At 45.9% G+C, this 15753-nt stretch overlaps 4 protein-coding genes across 4 annotated transcripts; 2 read left to right on the top strand and 2 right to left on the bottom strand.

Moving 5' to 3' along the window:
* Positions 1-2973: 2973 nt before the first annotated feature.
* Positions 2974-3792, bottom strand: ATNIH1004_010842 (uncharacterized protein; the record flags this gene model as incomplete). Its single annotated transcript, XM_033575410.1, has 1 exon — positions 2974-3792. One exon carries the CDS (start codon positions 3790-3792, stop codon positions 2974-2976), a length of 819 nt encoding a protein of 272 aa, XP_033421265.1.
* A 907-nt stretch (positions 3793-4699) lies between these two features.
* On the bottom strand, positions 4700-7265 carry ATNIH1004_010841 (MSF1 domain protein; the record flags this gene model as incomplete). Its single annotated transcript, XM_033575409.1, has 2 exons — positions 4700-5544; positions 6578-7265. 2 exons carry the CDS (start codon positions 7263-7265, stop codon positions 4700-4702), a joined length of 1533 nt encoding a protein of 510 aa, XP_033421264.1.
* A 524-nt stretch (positions 7266-7789) lies between these two features.
* Positions 7790-9925, top strand: tom70 (putative mitochondrial outer membrane translocase receptor (TOM70); the record flags this gene model as incomplete). The annotated part of the gene is made up of 5 exons (XM_033575408.1): positions 7790-7961; positions 8174-8256; positions 8317-9088; positions 9145-9618; positions 9678-9925. The coding sequence occupies 5 exons, from the start codon at positions 7790-7792 to the stop codon at positions 9923-9925; spliced, it is 1749 nt and encodes a 582-aa protein (XP_033421263.1).
* A 1688-nt stretch (positions 9926-11613) lies between these two features.
* Positions 11614-13934, top strand: ATNIH1004_010839 (FHA domain protein; the record flags this gene model as incomplete). Its single annotated transcript, XM_033575407.1, has 5 exons — positions 11614-11629; positions 11703-11908; positions 11972-12104; positions 12185-12236; positions 12287-13934. 5 exons carry the CDS (start codon positions 11614-11616, stop codon positions 13932-13934), a joined length of 2055 nt encoding a protein of 684 aa, XP_033421262.1.
* Positions 13935-15753: the final 1819 nt, after the last annotated feature.

Genomic DNA, 15753 nt, shown 5'->3' with positions numbered 1-15753 from the left:
GGAACAGATCCGGGTCGGGATGCTCCGACGGTGGAAAAACAACCAGGTGTCTGATCGAGGGCGTCGTCTGTAACGCTGGAAGAAAAGTGGGTGACGAGCCCAGTGGGCACCGATGGTGTGAAGTAGCAGTAGTGGCAGGAGTGGTGGCAGACAGGGAAGAAACTGTCGATGCCGTTGTTGCTGCTGCAAGTGGTGGTGCCAGGGTAGACGTAGAGTTAAAAGAGGTGGTGTGTTGGTGATGCCTTCCTTGGACAGTTGATTATTTCCAAAGGCCTTGACCGTGAAACAGGGAGTAGTGGAACCTTTTCGATGGCTCCCTGGCTTTTTAGGAGGCATTCTTAGCCCATCTTGGCTGGTACCGCTAACAGCCAGTCTCCGCATATTTCCGACCGAATGCGGGAATTCTGGTCGATGATCCAGCACACAGTGCCAGGAGATAGCCAATAAGAGTCCTATACACCCACATATTTCGGTCCTTATGCCCTTCTGAGTCGTAGAGAGGCCAATGGGTTCGCTTATACTGCCAGCCACCACTGCAACTTGAGATTCAGGCTAGTAAACTATCTCACCTCAGTATTGTAATCACCTGGTTTTCTGCTAACCATCTAGGTACATACACTAGCAGAAGGTATGTATCTCTTAGCAGTCCTTAATTAGGTCCATATTTAATTAGTTGCTTCTTTGACATTGGTCTGTGACGGCGAACAGATTACAGGAAGTTGCTTCGGTATCTACTTATCCATTGTGCCTCTTCAAAATCTCCATGTGTATGAGATCAGATGTACCTCGGAACAGTGTCCTTACTAATCATCCTAGATAGTTAACTAATTAACTAGCTAACCATAGTCAACTAATAGGTTCTGAGTATATCCATGATCCATCCACTCCAGGCCTAAGACCAAAGGCCACAGTCGTAAACAGGTGGTATTGTCTTCACTAAGTGGCTCGGTTTCAGTTGGTCTTCAGATCCTATCTCACTATGACTGGGCTAATCCAGCCTTCCTAGTATGATGGCCTACTACTGACGCTGCACCCAGAAGGGCTTACTGACAGACTAGTAGTTAGTGGTACTGCTGAACAGTCCATACTAGTGTTCCAAATTGATATCTGCCCCTCTTTGTTCCTATTAGACTCCTGGTTTGCGAGACGCATTTGGTCAGATTATTGTCTGCATACAAAGTACCTATGTACTCCATACTCCGTAGTTACCTAGTTGTTGCCACCTCTTGGGTTTCAGCCGTATTTCTAGTCACAATGCTCCGGGGTTATAATTGCGAAATGATAATAACACTGCTAGGTAAATAAATCTCTATCACCCAGAGTATATCTCCATATTGTTCCCTTGTCCAACTTGCATTAATTACGGGTACAACGACACCAATCCAACTACGTACACACCAGTTTATTCTTGGCATACATAAACATTGTGTGCCAAAAAAAAAAAAAAAAATTAAAATTAAAAATTAAAAAACCAGTGTATATAGGGAGTTAAAGGTATTTTACGTTGTACATAAGAGGACGAAGAGACTTTTATGCCTTTACATCTACCCAAGATTTGACCAAGTCTGAAATTTTCACCAACAGTCGGCGGTTCTCTATCGAACATGCCAAACGATCACGGTTCATGCACTGTAGGTATGGTCTCCTATCTTAGTAGTTCATCGGACGTCCAACGGTCTCCCCTCGGGTCACTCCACCCCAAGTTCCGAGGCCCTAGCAACTAAGCAATGCAGTAGTAGCAATAATGATAAGGTAATAATACTACCTAAGTACAGAGTATATTGGAGTCACCGAAATGCCATCGTATTCCCATCTCCAAGCGTGCACATTTCCTTATGTCTCACACACCAAACCTCCTATCTTACTGTTTCAGCTTTTTGGCTTCGATGGATATCGGAATGAACTCCATCTGCAAACTAAGCTGAGTAGTATTACAGCAGGCTCCAAAACCCTCCATGACAACAAATCGTACTCTGTTATAATGGACTATGCGACGAGCCTGTGCTAGATCTCAAAGCTGAGCGGTTAGATTAAGTGATGCATCGAAGAGGACAACCAGGCGGGCGTTCTCAAATTTCCTCGTCACACAGAATGTACTCCATGCTCCGTATGATTAGGTAGGGGTATGGAGTACGGAGTACGGACGGAGTACATGTATGTGTGCAGGTAGGTTCCATACGCTATGGTCATTTCCTGACCTGCGGCCGTATGCACGTTGTAGGGAGAAGATGGTACGAGGCGTAAATAATTTGTTTCCTAGGCGTTGCTCGGCCATGATGAGGTCATCTGCCATGCTAAATTCTGCCCCTTCCAAGGTACGTCATAAAAGTAACATCAAGTTTCCTCTACAAATGCCACCGGCGCTAACTAACTTCAAACGGGAATGTTGGCTAATGTCAGATGCCCACGGTCTCTAGAGTACTTGAACACGAGACCACCTGGGGGGAAAGAAAACCGAAAGAAGCAAGCAATATTACTGTGTACAGAAGCAAACCCCAAGCAAAGTGGAATAGTGTTCCTCTCTATGCTTGGCGTCAGTGGATATGATCCAGTAATATCCGACAAGTCCGCCGTCCAATTATGTATCTATGTGCTAGAGCTTCTTGGGCAAAGAACCGTTTTCCTTGTACCAGATCCGAACCTTGCGTCATTGCTCTTAAAATCAATTCATTAACTAGCCGCAATGATGGCATGCATCAGAGTAGTTAGTGTTAATCCAAACTAAGGACCTTATATTTTATGTATGGTTGTTTTTAATGATTTTGATCAACACTGTTAGGTAAACTAAAAACTATAACTAACCCCTTTAAATTATCAGGTTTTTTTTTCTTTTCTTTTCCCTTTTCTTATTTTTTATCTTATTATTATTTGTTTAGTTTTCTCATAAATTAAGCCATCAATAATGAACCAATTAAATGAAATAAAGTAAGCCGTATCTATCCCATGCTCCTATGTTGCAGCCGACGGACCACGCTATTTCTCAAGGGCACGTATACGAGTCTTCATAATTGTGGTCGATTCAGTAATGGATTTCATAAGTTTGCGGATCCTTGCCATTTCTCGTGCTCTATTTCGTTCCGCAACAGCCAGGATGTTGCGTGCTGTTTCAAGCTCTGCAAATTCCATGTCGGTTCGATTACAGATGCCAGGATTCTGCTCTTCGAGATGTCTTTCGATGTTAGATATCTTTGTAACCGCTTTCACGAGCGGTAGTAGAGCTGTCATATTGAAGGTTAGCCATGATGCATGCTCTGGTTTGACACCCTGATGGTCCCAAATTTGCGCCATGGCCTCAGCCCGCTGCTTGAACTTCTTGAGACTCCGAGATCCTTGCGGCACAGGTGCCACATTTTTATCCCAGTCGAAGTCCGGGAGCTTCATAATAATATTATTGTATTGGTTGTCTTCGTTATTGCCGTCGCTATTGCGATTGCGATTGTCCTTCATCTCCCTCCAGCGTTCATATTCTTCCCGCTCTCGCGGCGCCAATTGTGTCCTGGCTATTAGCTCTGGATTTCGAGATTGTTGTGATGCTAGCTTCAGGCCTGTGTAGAGTGCGAGACTGTTTCCCTCTTCAACTACCTTGGCTAGATCCTGCATCTTCTTGCACGTCACTTCAAGATCATCCGTGGTTTCGGGCACCGGAAGGAGCTTCAAGTTTTTGCCCAAATTAAAGAGATCGGTCGGATTCACGGTATTCATGGCCGATTTGGATCCTCTACCAGGACTTTCATCACCCTCTGGATCCTCCCTTTCTCGTTTAACGCCGCAAGTGGGCAGCTGTCTCACCATCTCGTCTGAAAGCGTTTATATCAAGAAGTAGATGGTTCAAATTTGACCAGTGTCGCTTTCTAGTTCCTTCAGATTCCCCCCACTTATGTAAACGTTGATGTGGACGGCACGAGACCTGATAATTAGATCACTTAGGTCTCAAGACAAGCTAATAAAAGCGTCGCCGAAGTCCTGCTGTTCGAAAGTAGGCTTGTAGATGCCCAGATCGATGGAGATATTATTGTCGCTCCATTCATGCAATTGTAGATCAAGATCATGCATTGAGATGAGTAACTATCACCCCCAGCCTCTCTGCAGTTCTTTGAGGCTTTGTGCTCCTAGCAGGTGCCTGCTGGTCTTTACGGGAGTACAAAGTGAGGTTCTTGCCGTGGTTGTTGATGGCTTGTTACACGTCGTCTGAATTCCGCGATGCGCGTATGATTACTAAGAGTGTTTATTGCATTGTAGCTAGCCTGAGAGTTGATTGAATGAATGAATGCCTATAACAAGGTAGCATCAAGCATTTCAAATTCAATTTGATAGCAATGACGACATATAGTTTAGAGTTAACTATATTTAGTATAGCTTTCATATATATATATATATTGTACATACATTAGACACCGAGACGGATCGACTTCCGACCAGCTGTCCTTCCTTTTCCTAGTATACAACAATTTTTGTCTCCTAGCTTCGTGGAATATATAATCAAGAAAGAAAAAAAAAACATAAAAGACAACAATTTGACGATAAACATGTTGACCAGAGCTGAGAAGGATGGTCAAGTCACGTCGAAATGAGGGAGATTGTCCGTGGTAAAACAATAGAGAAATTTCCAAACACCGATAACTCCGCGCTCGAAGATTGCATAAATACCCCAGAATTGGATCATTTTTCCTTCACTTTCAGCAACAGAACAATTCCAAGGCTAATTATCATCGTCATCCATATGTGCATGGTCCTTAAGGCCATGTCCTCGAAGCCAAACGCGCTTCCAAGGACCCTCTCCTCCAAAGGCTGCCTCACGATCCTGGCGCATTCCCTCAAGGACAGCAACAATTCCACCGCGGCGCAAGCGTTCTAGGACAACATTCATGCCCTGCTTGCTTCTGAGCACAGCGTCTCGGGTCCGGTTTACGCCGATCAGCTCAATTGTTCGTTGAATGCCAGCAGTTGATAGCGAGGAAAAGAAGCCCCTCTTTGGGGCTTCCTCGTCAACCTCTACAACTTGATCGCCAATTGACTGCTCCCTTTTTCGGTTTCCTAGGAGTTTCCCTTGCCCGAATCGGGACCGAAATATCACCGTCGTCTTCACCGTCGTCTGTTCCCGTATCTTGTCATCAAGAGAAAGTCCCTCGAAACTTTCAAGTGCCCCTTCAATAGGCTGGCGATGATATACTTGCTTCTCAACGACGCTCAGTATTCCAGTCCATTCCATGTTCCGTGACTCCGTCTCCATCCAGCCTTCCTTGATGTCAACTACAGTGTTCTCTAGGATGTAGCTCTGTCCAGAATGATCCGATCCTCCCATGCCCTTCGGGAGCAATTTGAGTATACCAGATGGGATTTTCGATTTTTTAAGATGCAGCCGCGTTGTATGAAGGCGTTGGGTTTCCGGATCGACGTGGCGATCAATGACATCGGTGGTAAGTACATGGCGAGAGTATGGGTTCGGATACCGAAGAAAGTAGGCTAAGGAGACAGCAGGGAAGGAGTAATCGTAAGTGAATACATTCTCAAAGAACTTCATAACTGCAGATGCATAGAGACCGTCTATGGAGTTGAATCGTGAGTATGGGACGTGCTGTAGTGGCGGGTGGGATGGTGCAGGTTGAATTGGTGAGTGCTCGTCTGATTGATCGCTTTTGTCAGTGGCCAGGCAATAATTCTGCTCGGGTCCGAACCTCCTTTCAGTTTCGGGGCACAATTCTGTCAGCTTCCGCAGGGCCAACGCTAGCCTTATTTGTAATGCGGGGATTTTCACGTGATAAAAGGTTCGCCAATAAAATCGCAAGTTCCCCTAAACTGTCCTAGGGTTTTAATTGGCTGATCTGGTTCCCTATCATAATGTTTGGTACCTGAGCAGTGCAGGACAGTGGTGATGATCTTCCTAAATACTTAAATGAATCCAGTGCATTGATATCTCTATATAAAGTGATACATCTTAAAGATTTGTCACACTGAAACCCGTGAGAATAGTACATATATGTGCAGAGCCCTTCTACTGTGATCTTGCTGAAGTATATGTTTTATGGCGACTCTGCACTGGTCATGGGCATTTAATATTATATTCAACTAAGTAGGTTGGTTTCTTATCATATTTAACTTCAACTTAAGAAGAATCTGCCGATAATGAGTAATGTAACGGATTAAGACCACTATTTGCGAACGGTTATCGGTGTGAGCGTACCAACACATATGTATAATTCACATGCGGAAACTAAGCATCCACTTGGAAGATTTTAGGTATCCATAAAATACCATTCAATGCAGAACAATGTCCTATATTAGTTGGGGTGAGATTTCTCATATAGCGATAACTACTCAAGGCAATAAGCATGTCAATAACATATGATCGTGTGTTAAACTTCTTAAAGCAACAAATCCCAACCGCTACGTAAGTTCTGATGCCACAAGATAAAGGTCTGGACCGTATAATGCTATCTGCTTTGATTGTAAAGCACGCGGGTAGATTATGTAGGACGATTAAGTATAATTCTTCCACGGATGAATCCCCGTACCCCGTTACTGAGCCAGCACTCTTCGCCATCAATTAAATCAGCAGTCTTAATGACTAGCTCAGAACAAAACCCCTGAGCCAACGCGTATCGCCTTGTCGTGCCAGCATTGCCACCGCTCGAGAGGGGTGGCGTGATCCAACCCGGCTCGACACCTCCACTTTCAGGATTGTCTACTCCATATTGAGACCTGCGCCTGAAGTATGGAGTTGTAATACTGCCCTCCATAACTTCACCCATTAGATTCACAATGAGAACCTCTGCCTGCTCTTGTGGAGAGACAATTCCTGACCGAAGTCGAGCGGAGGTGTAATTTTCCCGTGCAGTCGTCTTATGCGTTGTAAATGCAGAAGGTATTGTGGGTTCTGAGTCCACATAGACAGACCATGGGCTTCCCGACGCATTTGGTCCAGAAGGTATGAAAAGATTTACGAGCTCAATTGACGCTGTCGGACTAGCCTCAACTGTGCCCACTCCGTTGCTATCGAAGAGTATCCTAAGGCGCCATGGCTTCGTCTTGTCAGGTATGAACGTATCAAGAAATTGAACGAATTCTCCTAAGCCCTGCTCTAGAAATTTCACGGCATTCTCCCAGTTAAAACAGCGTGCTGCACTGAGGAGTCGGTCTTGATGGTACGGAAGGAGGTAATACGGCGTGCGTAGGGGGTCAGGATAGGATTGAGAGGCCTTTTCACTGATGACGTGGGGAAGTTCGGGGTCATAGCGAAGGGAGGATATAATATGAAATGATTCCATTGCCATCGTTTTGTTATAGGTCCATTCGTTTAGAAAAGGGAATGTGCCTGTCTTCCAATTCACTTGAGACTGGCCACTAGTGAGTTGTTAGCCTTGCAAGTCCCGGGAGATTCAGCTACATGAGGAGCTCTTTAGTGATTGAAAAAGACAGTATTTCGGTTGATTCTGTCTGGTAGAAAACAACTACCATCACCATACTGTGCAGTTCGAACTCTAGCGCTTTCTCCCAGCTTACTGTTGGCGGCGCTGTGGAGAAAAAGGGAGCTGAGCATCCTTTGTGGCGTGTGTGATTGGCCTGGGAGCTCGGAAAGACACAGCGTCGCCGGAACCTCGCAACACATAACTTTTCAAGTCCCATCCTCCAACTCCTGCCGACAAGTTCTTGCCGTGCACCCAGGTCTAGTTAGTATTATCATATCCTGTTCTTTGTATTATGGATTCTGTCCATCTTATTGATGATAGACTGACACCCCCCAAAAAAGGCAGAAATAAAAGGGAAAGGAAATTAACGATACCGGGTCATCATGTCGAGCGAATCGCCGTTACCTCAACCAACAGAGAACGTGGTTATCGACACTGCTTCTCTCCCTGCCTCTTCCTCAGCATCAATATGGGACCGAGTCTCTAAATGGGTGTCGGAGAATAAGGCTCTCGTTTACACCATTGCCGGTGTCGCCGTTGTGGTGACCAGTGCAGGTGTTGTCTACTACCTCTCCGACACTGGCCGAACGGCTCAAGCTTCTCCGCCCGCAGAGAAGAAGAAGAGCAAGAATCAGCGACGGAAGGAGAAAGAGAGGAAGAAAGCAGAAGAGGAAAAGAAGGCCAAGGCTGCCTCTCTTCAGGACGGCATGTCGATCTAGCGCCAACCTAATGGATAGATAACGTGTGTCAGGCTAATAGTGTTTTAGAACAAGTGACAAAGAAGACAGAAGAACCTTCTGAAGAGCTTCCTGAAATTGATGAGGCAACGGTGGGACAATTGTCTGAAGAGGTGTGTTGGTTAATGGGTTATGCCGTTCGCATCTTCCCTGATACTGATCTGAGATTATAGACGAGGAATAATTATGCTGCGAAGCTGAAAGCCGCCGGCAACAAAGCATACGGTTCCAAAGAATACAACAAAGCTATTGACCTTTACGGAAAAGCCATCATTTGCAAACCCGACCCCGTTTTCTACTCAAACCGCGCTGCCTGCTATAATATTTTATCTGAATGGGAGAAGGTCGTCGAGGACACGAGTGCCGCTCTAGCAATGGACAGTGAGTATGTCAAGGCTCTTAATAGACGGGCAATTGCATATGAGCACCTTGAAAAATTCAGCGAAGCCCTTCTCGACTTCACTGCAAGCTGTATCATCGATGGCTTCTCCAACGAGGTCAGTCGTAATGCCCTTGAAAGGCTTTTGAAGAAGGTCGCGGAAAGGAAGGGCAAAGCTATTTTGGAGGCAAAGGGCAAGAAACTCCCTAGTACTACATTTGTGTCCAACTATCTCCAAAGCTTCCGTCCCCAGCCGCTTCCAGAAGGCCTTGACGAATCAGCTGAACTTAGTGAGGAGTCTGGCAAAGGGCAGCTGCGTAAGGGCATGATTTCAATGGCCAAAAAGACCGGTGATGGCTACGAGGAGGCTGCTGCTGCTTTTGAGAAAGCTTTGGAACTCGGTGAACTGGGTGAATTTGAAGCTTTGGCCCTCAACCTGAGAGCTACCTTCACCTATCTTGCAGGAAACGCACAAGCCGCCCTTGTTGATCTTGACAAGAGTGTCGCCCTGCAGCCATCGTTGGTACAAAGCTACATTAAGCGTGCTAGCTTGCACCTTGAACTTGGTAGGTCTAATTTTCTAAACATAAACTCTTAGGCAATCAATCTAACCTATGGGTAGGAAACAGGGACTCCGCCGCAGACGACTTTGAACTCGCCATATCTCACAACAAGGATGACCCGGATATTTACTATCATCGTGCTCAGCTCCATTTCATCCTCGCTGAATTTGCAGAAGCTGCTAAGGACTACCAAAAGTCGATCGATCTCGACCGTAACTTCATCTACTCTCATATACAGTTAGGTGTGACTCAGTACAAGATGGGGTCCGTTGCATCTGCTATGGCCACTTTCAGACGGTCTGTGAAGAACTTCGAGGATGTGCCGGACGTTTATAACTACTATGGCGAACTTCTCCTTGACCAGCAGAACTTCTCCGAAGCAATCGAGAAGTTCGACAAGGCTGTGGAGATGGAGAAGCAGAGCAAGCCTCTAGGTATCAATGTTTTGCCGCTCATCAACAAGGCCCTTGCCCTATTCCAGTGGAAGCACGACTTCCAGGAGGCCGAGAACTTGTGCAAGAAGGCTTTGATCAGTGAGTCAAACCTCCATTGTGCGCTACCAAGTTAGGCATAGGTACTAACCGGGCGACAGTTGACCCTGAGTGTGATATTGCTGTGGGAACCATGGCACAGCTCCTCCTGCAGCAGGGTAAAGTCTCTCAAGCCCTCAAGTATTTCGAGCGGGCGGCAGAACTGGCTCGCACGGAGGCAGAGATCATCAATGCAATCTCATATGCTGAGGCAACCCGAACGCAACTTGAAGTGCAGGAAAAATACCCCCAGCTTGCTGCGCGCCTGCAAAGCATGGGTGCCGGTTTTGGTGGACACGCTGGCCTCTAAAGCGGACGTATTATCTTTTCTCTCCAACTTTGAAGTCAAAAGAGCTGTTGGATAATGTTTTGTTTTCTTTATCTTTTACTCCTCTTTTCCTGGCCGTATTTGAGCCAAGCAGGCAAGTGCCAGCTCATACCTGATTATAATTCCTTTATTGCTCATCTCTTCTGGGATGTGAGGGCACCGGGGCCGTTCACTGTTGATGTATTTACTATATTTTTGGGGCCGTTTCTTTCTTCTTTTCATTGATATATCTTCGCCTTCTTGTCTGGCCCCAAAGGTCTCCTTTGCATTTCCTCGTCGCTACACTGGATTTCCATGTATATGAAGAGTGGCTGGAACTTATCAGGAGTGTGTGGCGGGCATGTTCTTAGTCTGAGGCTTGATGTCTGACTGCGAGTAGTAGAGGGGTGAATTGTCACCATGTACCATATCAAATGGAAGATTTGCTGTTTGAACTGAAGCATGTATGTACAAGCCGCTAATGACAAGACTCTAATATGGGGCTGAATTTGCCACGAAATTTGAATACTTCCCTTAAAACTATGGGTTTTACTGAGACGAATGCATTACATTTTATTGGGAACGTACTAGACTGCGAGGAGGGAAGAGTAGATCAAAGCTAGGTTCAAGGTTGGATTCCCCTTTTTAATACTCAGGATGAATTCTATATGGAGATGCAAAAACAATTAGTAATTCTGTCCGGACAAACCTAATTTGCTAGTAATGATGGTTTCAATATTCGGTCCTAGATTTCCGACCAGCCTCGAGGTAATATCTACCTCATATTATGCGGCAAAGTGCTGTAAAGCGGCAGCACCTGGTTCCCCGAAATAACTAGTGTTCCGGAGTCCTCCGAATTGCAAGAGTCACTTTTAGATTCTGTGTGTCCACCTGACGGGTCACCCCACTTTCTGCCTATCAGTTAGTTTATCGGCGTCATCATCATCCATCTGCCTTCTTCCAAGTAACTAGTAGATAGTACTCTCTGCTTCTCTTGTTATCATCATACCATACTGTTCTTCTGTTCTTCAAAGGAGATTTTAAGATTGAGGTTGCAAAGGATCCTGACAGTAAGTATCCGTTGGTTTTCGACGTCGACTCTGTAACAGTCTGACGTAACACTCTACCATCTCCACTTATTGAAGCTCCTCTATCTTCCCTATCATTATCGGCTTCATAATCCCATGACGCTAATTTCTTATTGCTGTCGTCAAATCAAGACCATTACCTAAATATTCTTTTTTCTCAAGGGCCTGGATCCCCTGGTATCTCTTCTCCCAGGAGGCCTTGCTTTTCCAACCAGACAACTTCGGGCTGTGTGACTTGCTCAGCATTGTACACGGCTACTTAGCGGTGGTCCACGTTGCCCTGCCCAACAGCGACCGATAGTTGAGGTAGGTACACTTCACTGCCCCTCCTAGGTGTACCTTCTCTCGACCCTGCCGTCATCCACGTCACCGTCTCATCTAATCATCCTTCTGTTCATTTCAACTTCGCGGGTTGAATGAAGTTTCCTTGCAAGCGCTTTCAAGATTTTCCACTGTGTGCCCCTAGTTTAGCAGTCCGCATGCAAAACCTCTCATGTTGGGACAGTCACTAATATTTATAAAACATCATCCAGATTCGAAGAACAAAACCATATCGTCATAGTGACTTAAAATACTTGTTTTTCCAGCATCTTTTAAGTCGCCATGCTGGGTAAACGAGGTATGTGTTGCATCTATAACTCCCGCATTATAAGCTTTTGGATTCTATTGGGCTCATGCCTTCTGTGTGACAGCTGTCTTAATTCTCCACCCACTCAACGCAGCCGATGCTCTTCCGCATCGCACCCTAACTTTCACATCTGACTCGGACTATGTTGAAATTGGCCGTGCCTCTAAAAGGGAAGCTAAGAATCTTACCCCTACAGATAAAAACGGTCTATTTGACTCCCGGGTCATGTCAAGAAACCATGCTAGGCTTCGAGCGTGCCTAGATGAGAATGTATGGTGACAATACGGCCCGAGGTACCTCCTTAGGAACTCCTGCTAATCGGACTGCATTTAGGCTATTTATATTTCCGATGGTGGCTCCATGCACGGTACATGGGTAAACGGCAAGAAGTTGGCTCTTGGTGAAGATACTATAGTCAACACTGGTGACATGATAGTGTTTGGTACGGAGGTTGCGCGTGGACGTGGTGAGTAAATTTGGTTCCAGAATATATTACCCAATGGTATGTATAATAAGGAACTGACCTATGTATTTGTTCTTTTGCAGATATGTTTCCTCCGCTGAAAGTTCGCTGTGAATGTCGGTGGCATGAATCCGAGTATGTAACCTTTAAATCGACAACACAAATTAGCTAACGGAGCTCCCTAGAGAGAAGCCGGCACCGAATGGCAATGTTAATAGTTCAAAGTTGACTACCAACACATTTTGTGTTCCTGATGATGATGAGAATGATGTTGAAATTACAGTTGACTCAGCTCCAGTGAAATTCGGAGTTGATAGTAGTTCAGACTCCGGCCGTGGCTCAGAAGATGGGTCGGTTGTGGAACTCTCCTCTCCACTTACTTCTCCTTATAAAATCACTGATGTTGAGATGTGCGGTTCACAACAAGCACCGATCGAACTTGATAATGAGCAAACTGGACAGCCTCTCGTGACTCCAAGGATGACACCATCTTCTAATGAAGGCGCTCCTGGAGTGATAAGGCGCAGTCTCCGAAGCCCTATTGGTGACGACGACTCCAATGCGGGGTCCGTACTTTCCTCTCAGGGCGATTTGGCCTCACAATCGAACAACGATCAGGCTTTATCGGAAGATGAGTCTATGTCCAACTCATCCTATGAATCTGACATCGAGTTGTCAGACGATGACGAAGTTTCTGAGAAACCGAATAGTGCTTCATTCCCTGAAGCTCAGAAGCTAGCTGAAGTGGATGCCATCAAGTATACCAAGGAGACTTCATGTCCTGGTCCTGATGATAAAGAGTCCCACCCAATTAAGGCTCCAGTGAAATCAACTGAATTGCCACCAAATAATTCCATGGGGAACGACATCACTGGACTGCCTGGGCTTCGTCACAGTGGCATAGGGGTCAACCCGCGGGATATTCTAGAACCGGAGGTGGGGATGGCGGAGACTTATCGCCAAATAGTTAATTCAGGTTGGCCGTCCACTTTCTATGGAAGCTATAACAGCTTTGATCCTCTTCTGGGCAGGGCCAAGCCATTCGATCACTCACTCACCGGATTCCATTCTAACAAACAGAGTCAAGAAAACGAGGAGTGGAGAACATCGCAGGGTATCTCGAATTCATCTTGTATCCCGATGACAAATGGGCATAGCCGTGGCTCCTTTCTGGACGAGGTCTGCAGGCCCTGCGTGTCCTACAATGACGGACCTTTCGTCAACGCAATGTTGCCACGGAATGTGGCTAGAGATGGGACAAGCTCTGGGCATGGAATGGGTATAAATGGTGCAACACCAGCTACTACTGAAAACAGTGCCATACCTGATTATTCCGCCAGCGAAGAACGTAACATCCATCCAAGACCAGATACGCGCCTTAGAATAGCTGATATTGTTTCATACCCGCCACCAGCTCTGCAAAGATCACAACGCAAGAGAAAGGCCGCGGATATGGATAACGATCAACTTCTAGATGATAACAATGCGGCTCAAAATGCATACAAATTCAACCCTACTTCGTTTAAGGAGAATAAATGTGTAGGGAGTGACAATGATGACACTTGCCTTCCTGATGCTCAACCACAGGCCGGGGTGGAAACTATGGAAGATTCATATTCTCAACCGACAGCTTTGAGTGCTGCCAACGAGTCCCAGACTGTCGAAACTAAGTCTCATTCTTCAACAGAAAATGAAAGACAAGTAAAACGACAAAAAAAATACGATACTGTGACTGTTGGAAGCCACGCGACTACTGCGGTCCTTGGTGCTGTGATAGGGGCCGTTGGTACCGTTGCTCTACTAGCTTCTCTTCCTTCTGATTACTTCCTTTAGGAGTGCATCGGATTTATTTAAGTCTTAGGCTAATCTATTCCCTTACTTTTTTGGCAGACGGGAGGATGAGGAGACGGGTCACGCCTGTGCCCGTGACTTTACCGTTATAATTTATCAGTGAATGGTGGCAGCGCACACACTGGGATGTCTTTTTTGTTAATTCTTTTAGCAGTTGGGAATGAGACCGTTTCGAGATCGGGCGCAGAGACAAGGGCGACTGGGTCGGCTTTTCTTACGTAGTTTTCTTAGGCAGGCAGGGAATAATAGTGCTCTTTTGCTTCCACTTCATAGGATACCACAGTCTGAAGTAAATTTAAGTCTTCAGTTCTTAGCCACCTCCCCGTTTGAGTATTTGAGGGGAACCTCCAGGGTCGGTGAATGGGGATAACCACCTATGGTACCTATTGTCGCTTGAGAGCGGTGATTCCTTTGTGCAACGTTGGTATGCTGTTGCCTTAACGACTGGACAATCAAGGCTAGCGCCCTGACTCCATCTCACACGAATCACACTGTTTCCTGCATTTCAATACATGTCAGATCTCCTGTTAACTAGCCTCTGGGCTCGATTTGACTGCGAGACAGGCACCTAGTAACTACTGGTACCCAACCCAAATGGTGACCAAAGCGGCGCATACATCTAAGCAAGTATACACCCTGGTCCAGCGCGTGATTTCGAACGGTTTCTTGCAGGTCGCTAAGTTTCGAATAGGCAGGAAATGCATACTGCCCTCTTTGCGCGCCTAATCAGCAGCCACGTCTTCGATTCATCCCACCTGAGCAGCTGGACAACAGACCCTGTCTTAATGTCGGGATTTGAGCAGCGAACAACCTAGGAATCACCACATGGCAGCTGTAACATCGGCTTTTTTTAGGGGGATGCTTCTACTTGTGTGAAGGTCGAAGATATAGATTTTTATCTCTTTTTCTGCCGTGTTTTCTCTTCTGAGGTTCAGGAATCTACAACCTTTGCCGGATTTGTCTGTGTCCAAGAAAGCCAAGAGCATACCGCCGAATCAGCATTAATCGGTAGTGCCTGCCACTTAATGCATCGTGCAGCTATTTTGAACTGATCGTTTTGAATGGTTCTGTTTCATATTCGACCCAGGGGATCTTATAACATGTGATAGATCTGCAGATTAGAGCCGTCCCAGCAGAACGCAGCCGGTGTTTGATTCGTTGGACTACAAGGATAATGTCTTTTAATTTCATTTGAAAAAAGCAGTGAAGCTGACACGAGATCGCTGGGCTAATGTGGAGTAATCACTGTGCTACCTCACGGCTAAGCTGGGCGGATACCTGCATGACAGGCCACCGGCGTCATCATACGAGACACGCATGTTGGAGTGTCAGAAGCTACCACGAGACTGAGAGGTGTGATGCCTTTCCATTTGCTCGCTAGGACATTGACCATTCACCGTCTGCTCCGACTGTCCGGTATTGTGGTGCATATCGGATGAAACATCCCTTGCCGTCTACATGCAACAATACCGAAAAACTCGAACCCTATTTTATTTTATTTTCTAGTCTTCACAGGAAAGTCGTACAGTATCCAGCACTGCACTAGCATTGATTCTCTAGATAATCTTTGAGCGGAAACTGCGACGAGGAAATAGGACTGTTGGTTGATTACGACGTTGGGAGGCTCAAATGAAAAGGCGCTGGGGCTTTGGGAATCTGACGATTGACGGCCTTTGTGACTATTATGGAAAGCTCCAAGGATACAATGTGGGCCTCACTTTTCAAAGACATATGCATACAGATATCTATCTACCGTTTTTACCCAGCGGTTCCTGGACAAGCCTCGTGCATGTTGGGATCG

This window comes from Aspergillus tanneri (assembly GCF_003426965.1).
Source record: "Aspergillus tanneri strain NIH1004 chromosome Unknown AapTan_8_pilon_pilon_pilon, whole genome shotgun sequence".
Classification (NCBI taxonomy): Eukaryota; Fungi; Ascomycota; class Eurotiomycetes; order Eurotiales; family Aspergillaceae; genus Aspergillus; species Aspergillus tanneri.
Note: the sequence above shows the minus strand (reverse complement) of the source record. Positions and strands in the feature narration are given on the sequence as shown.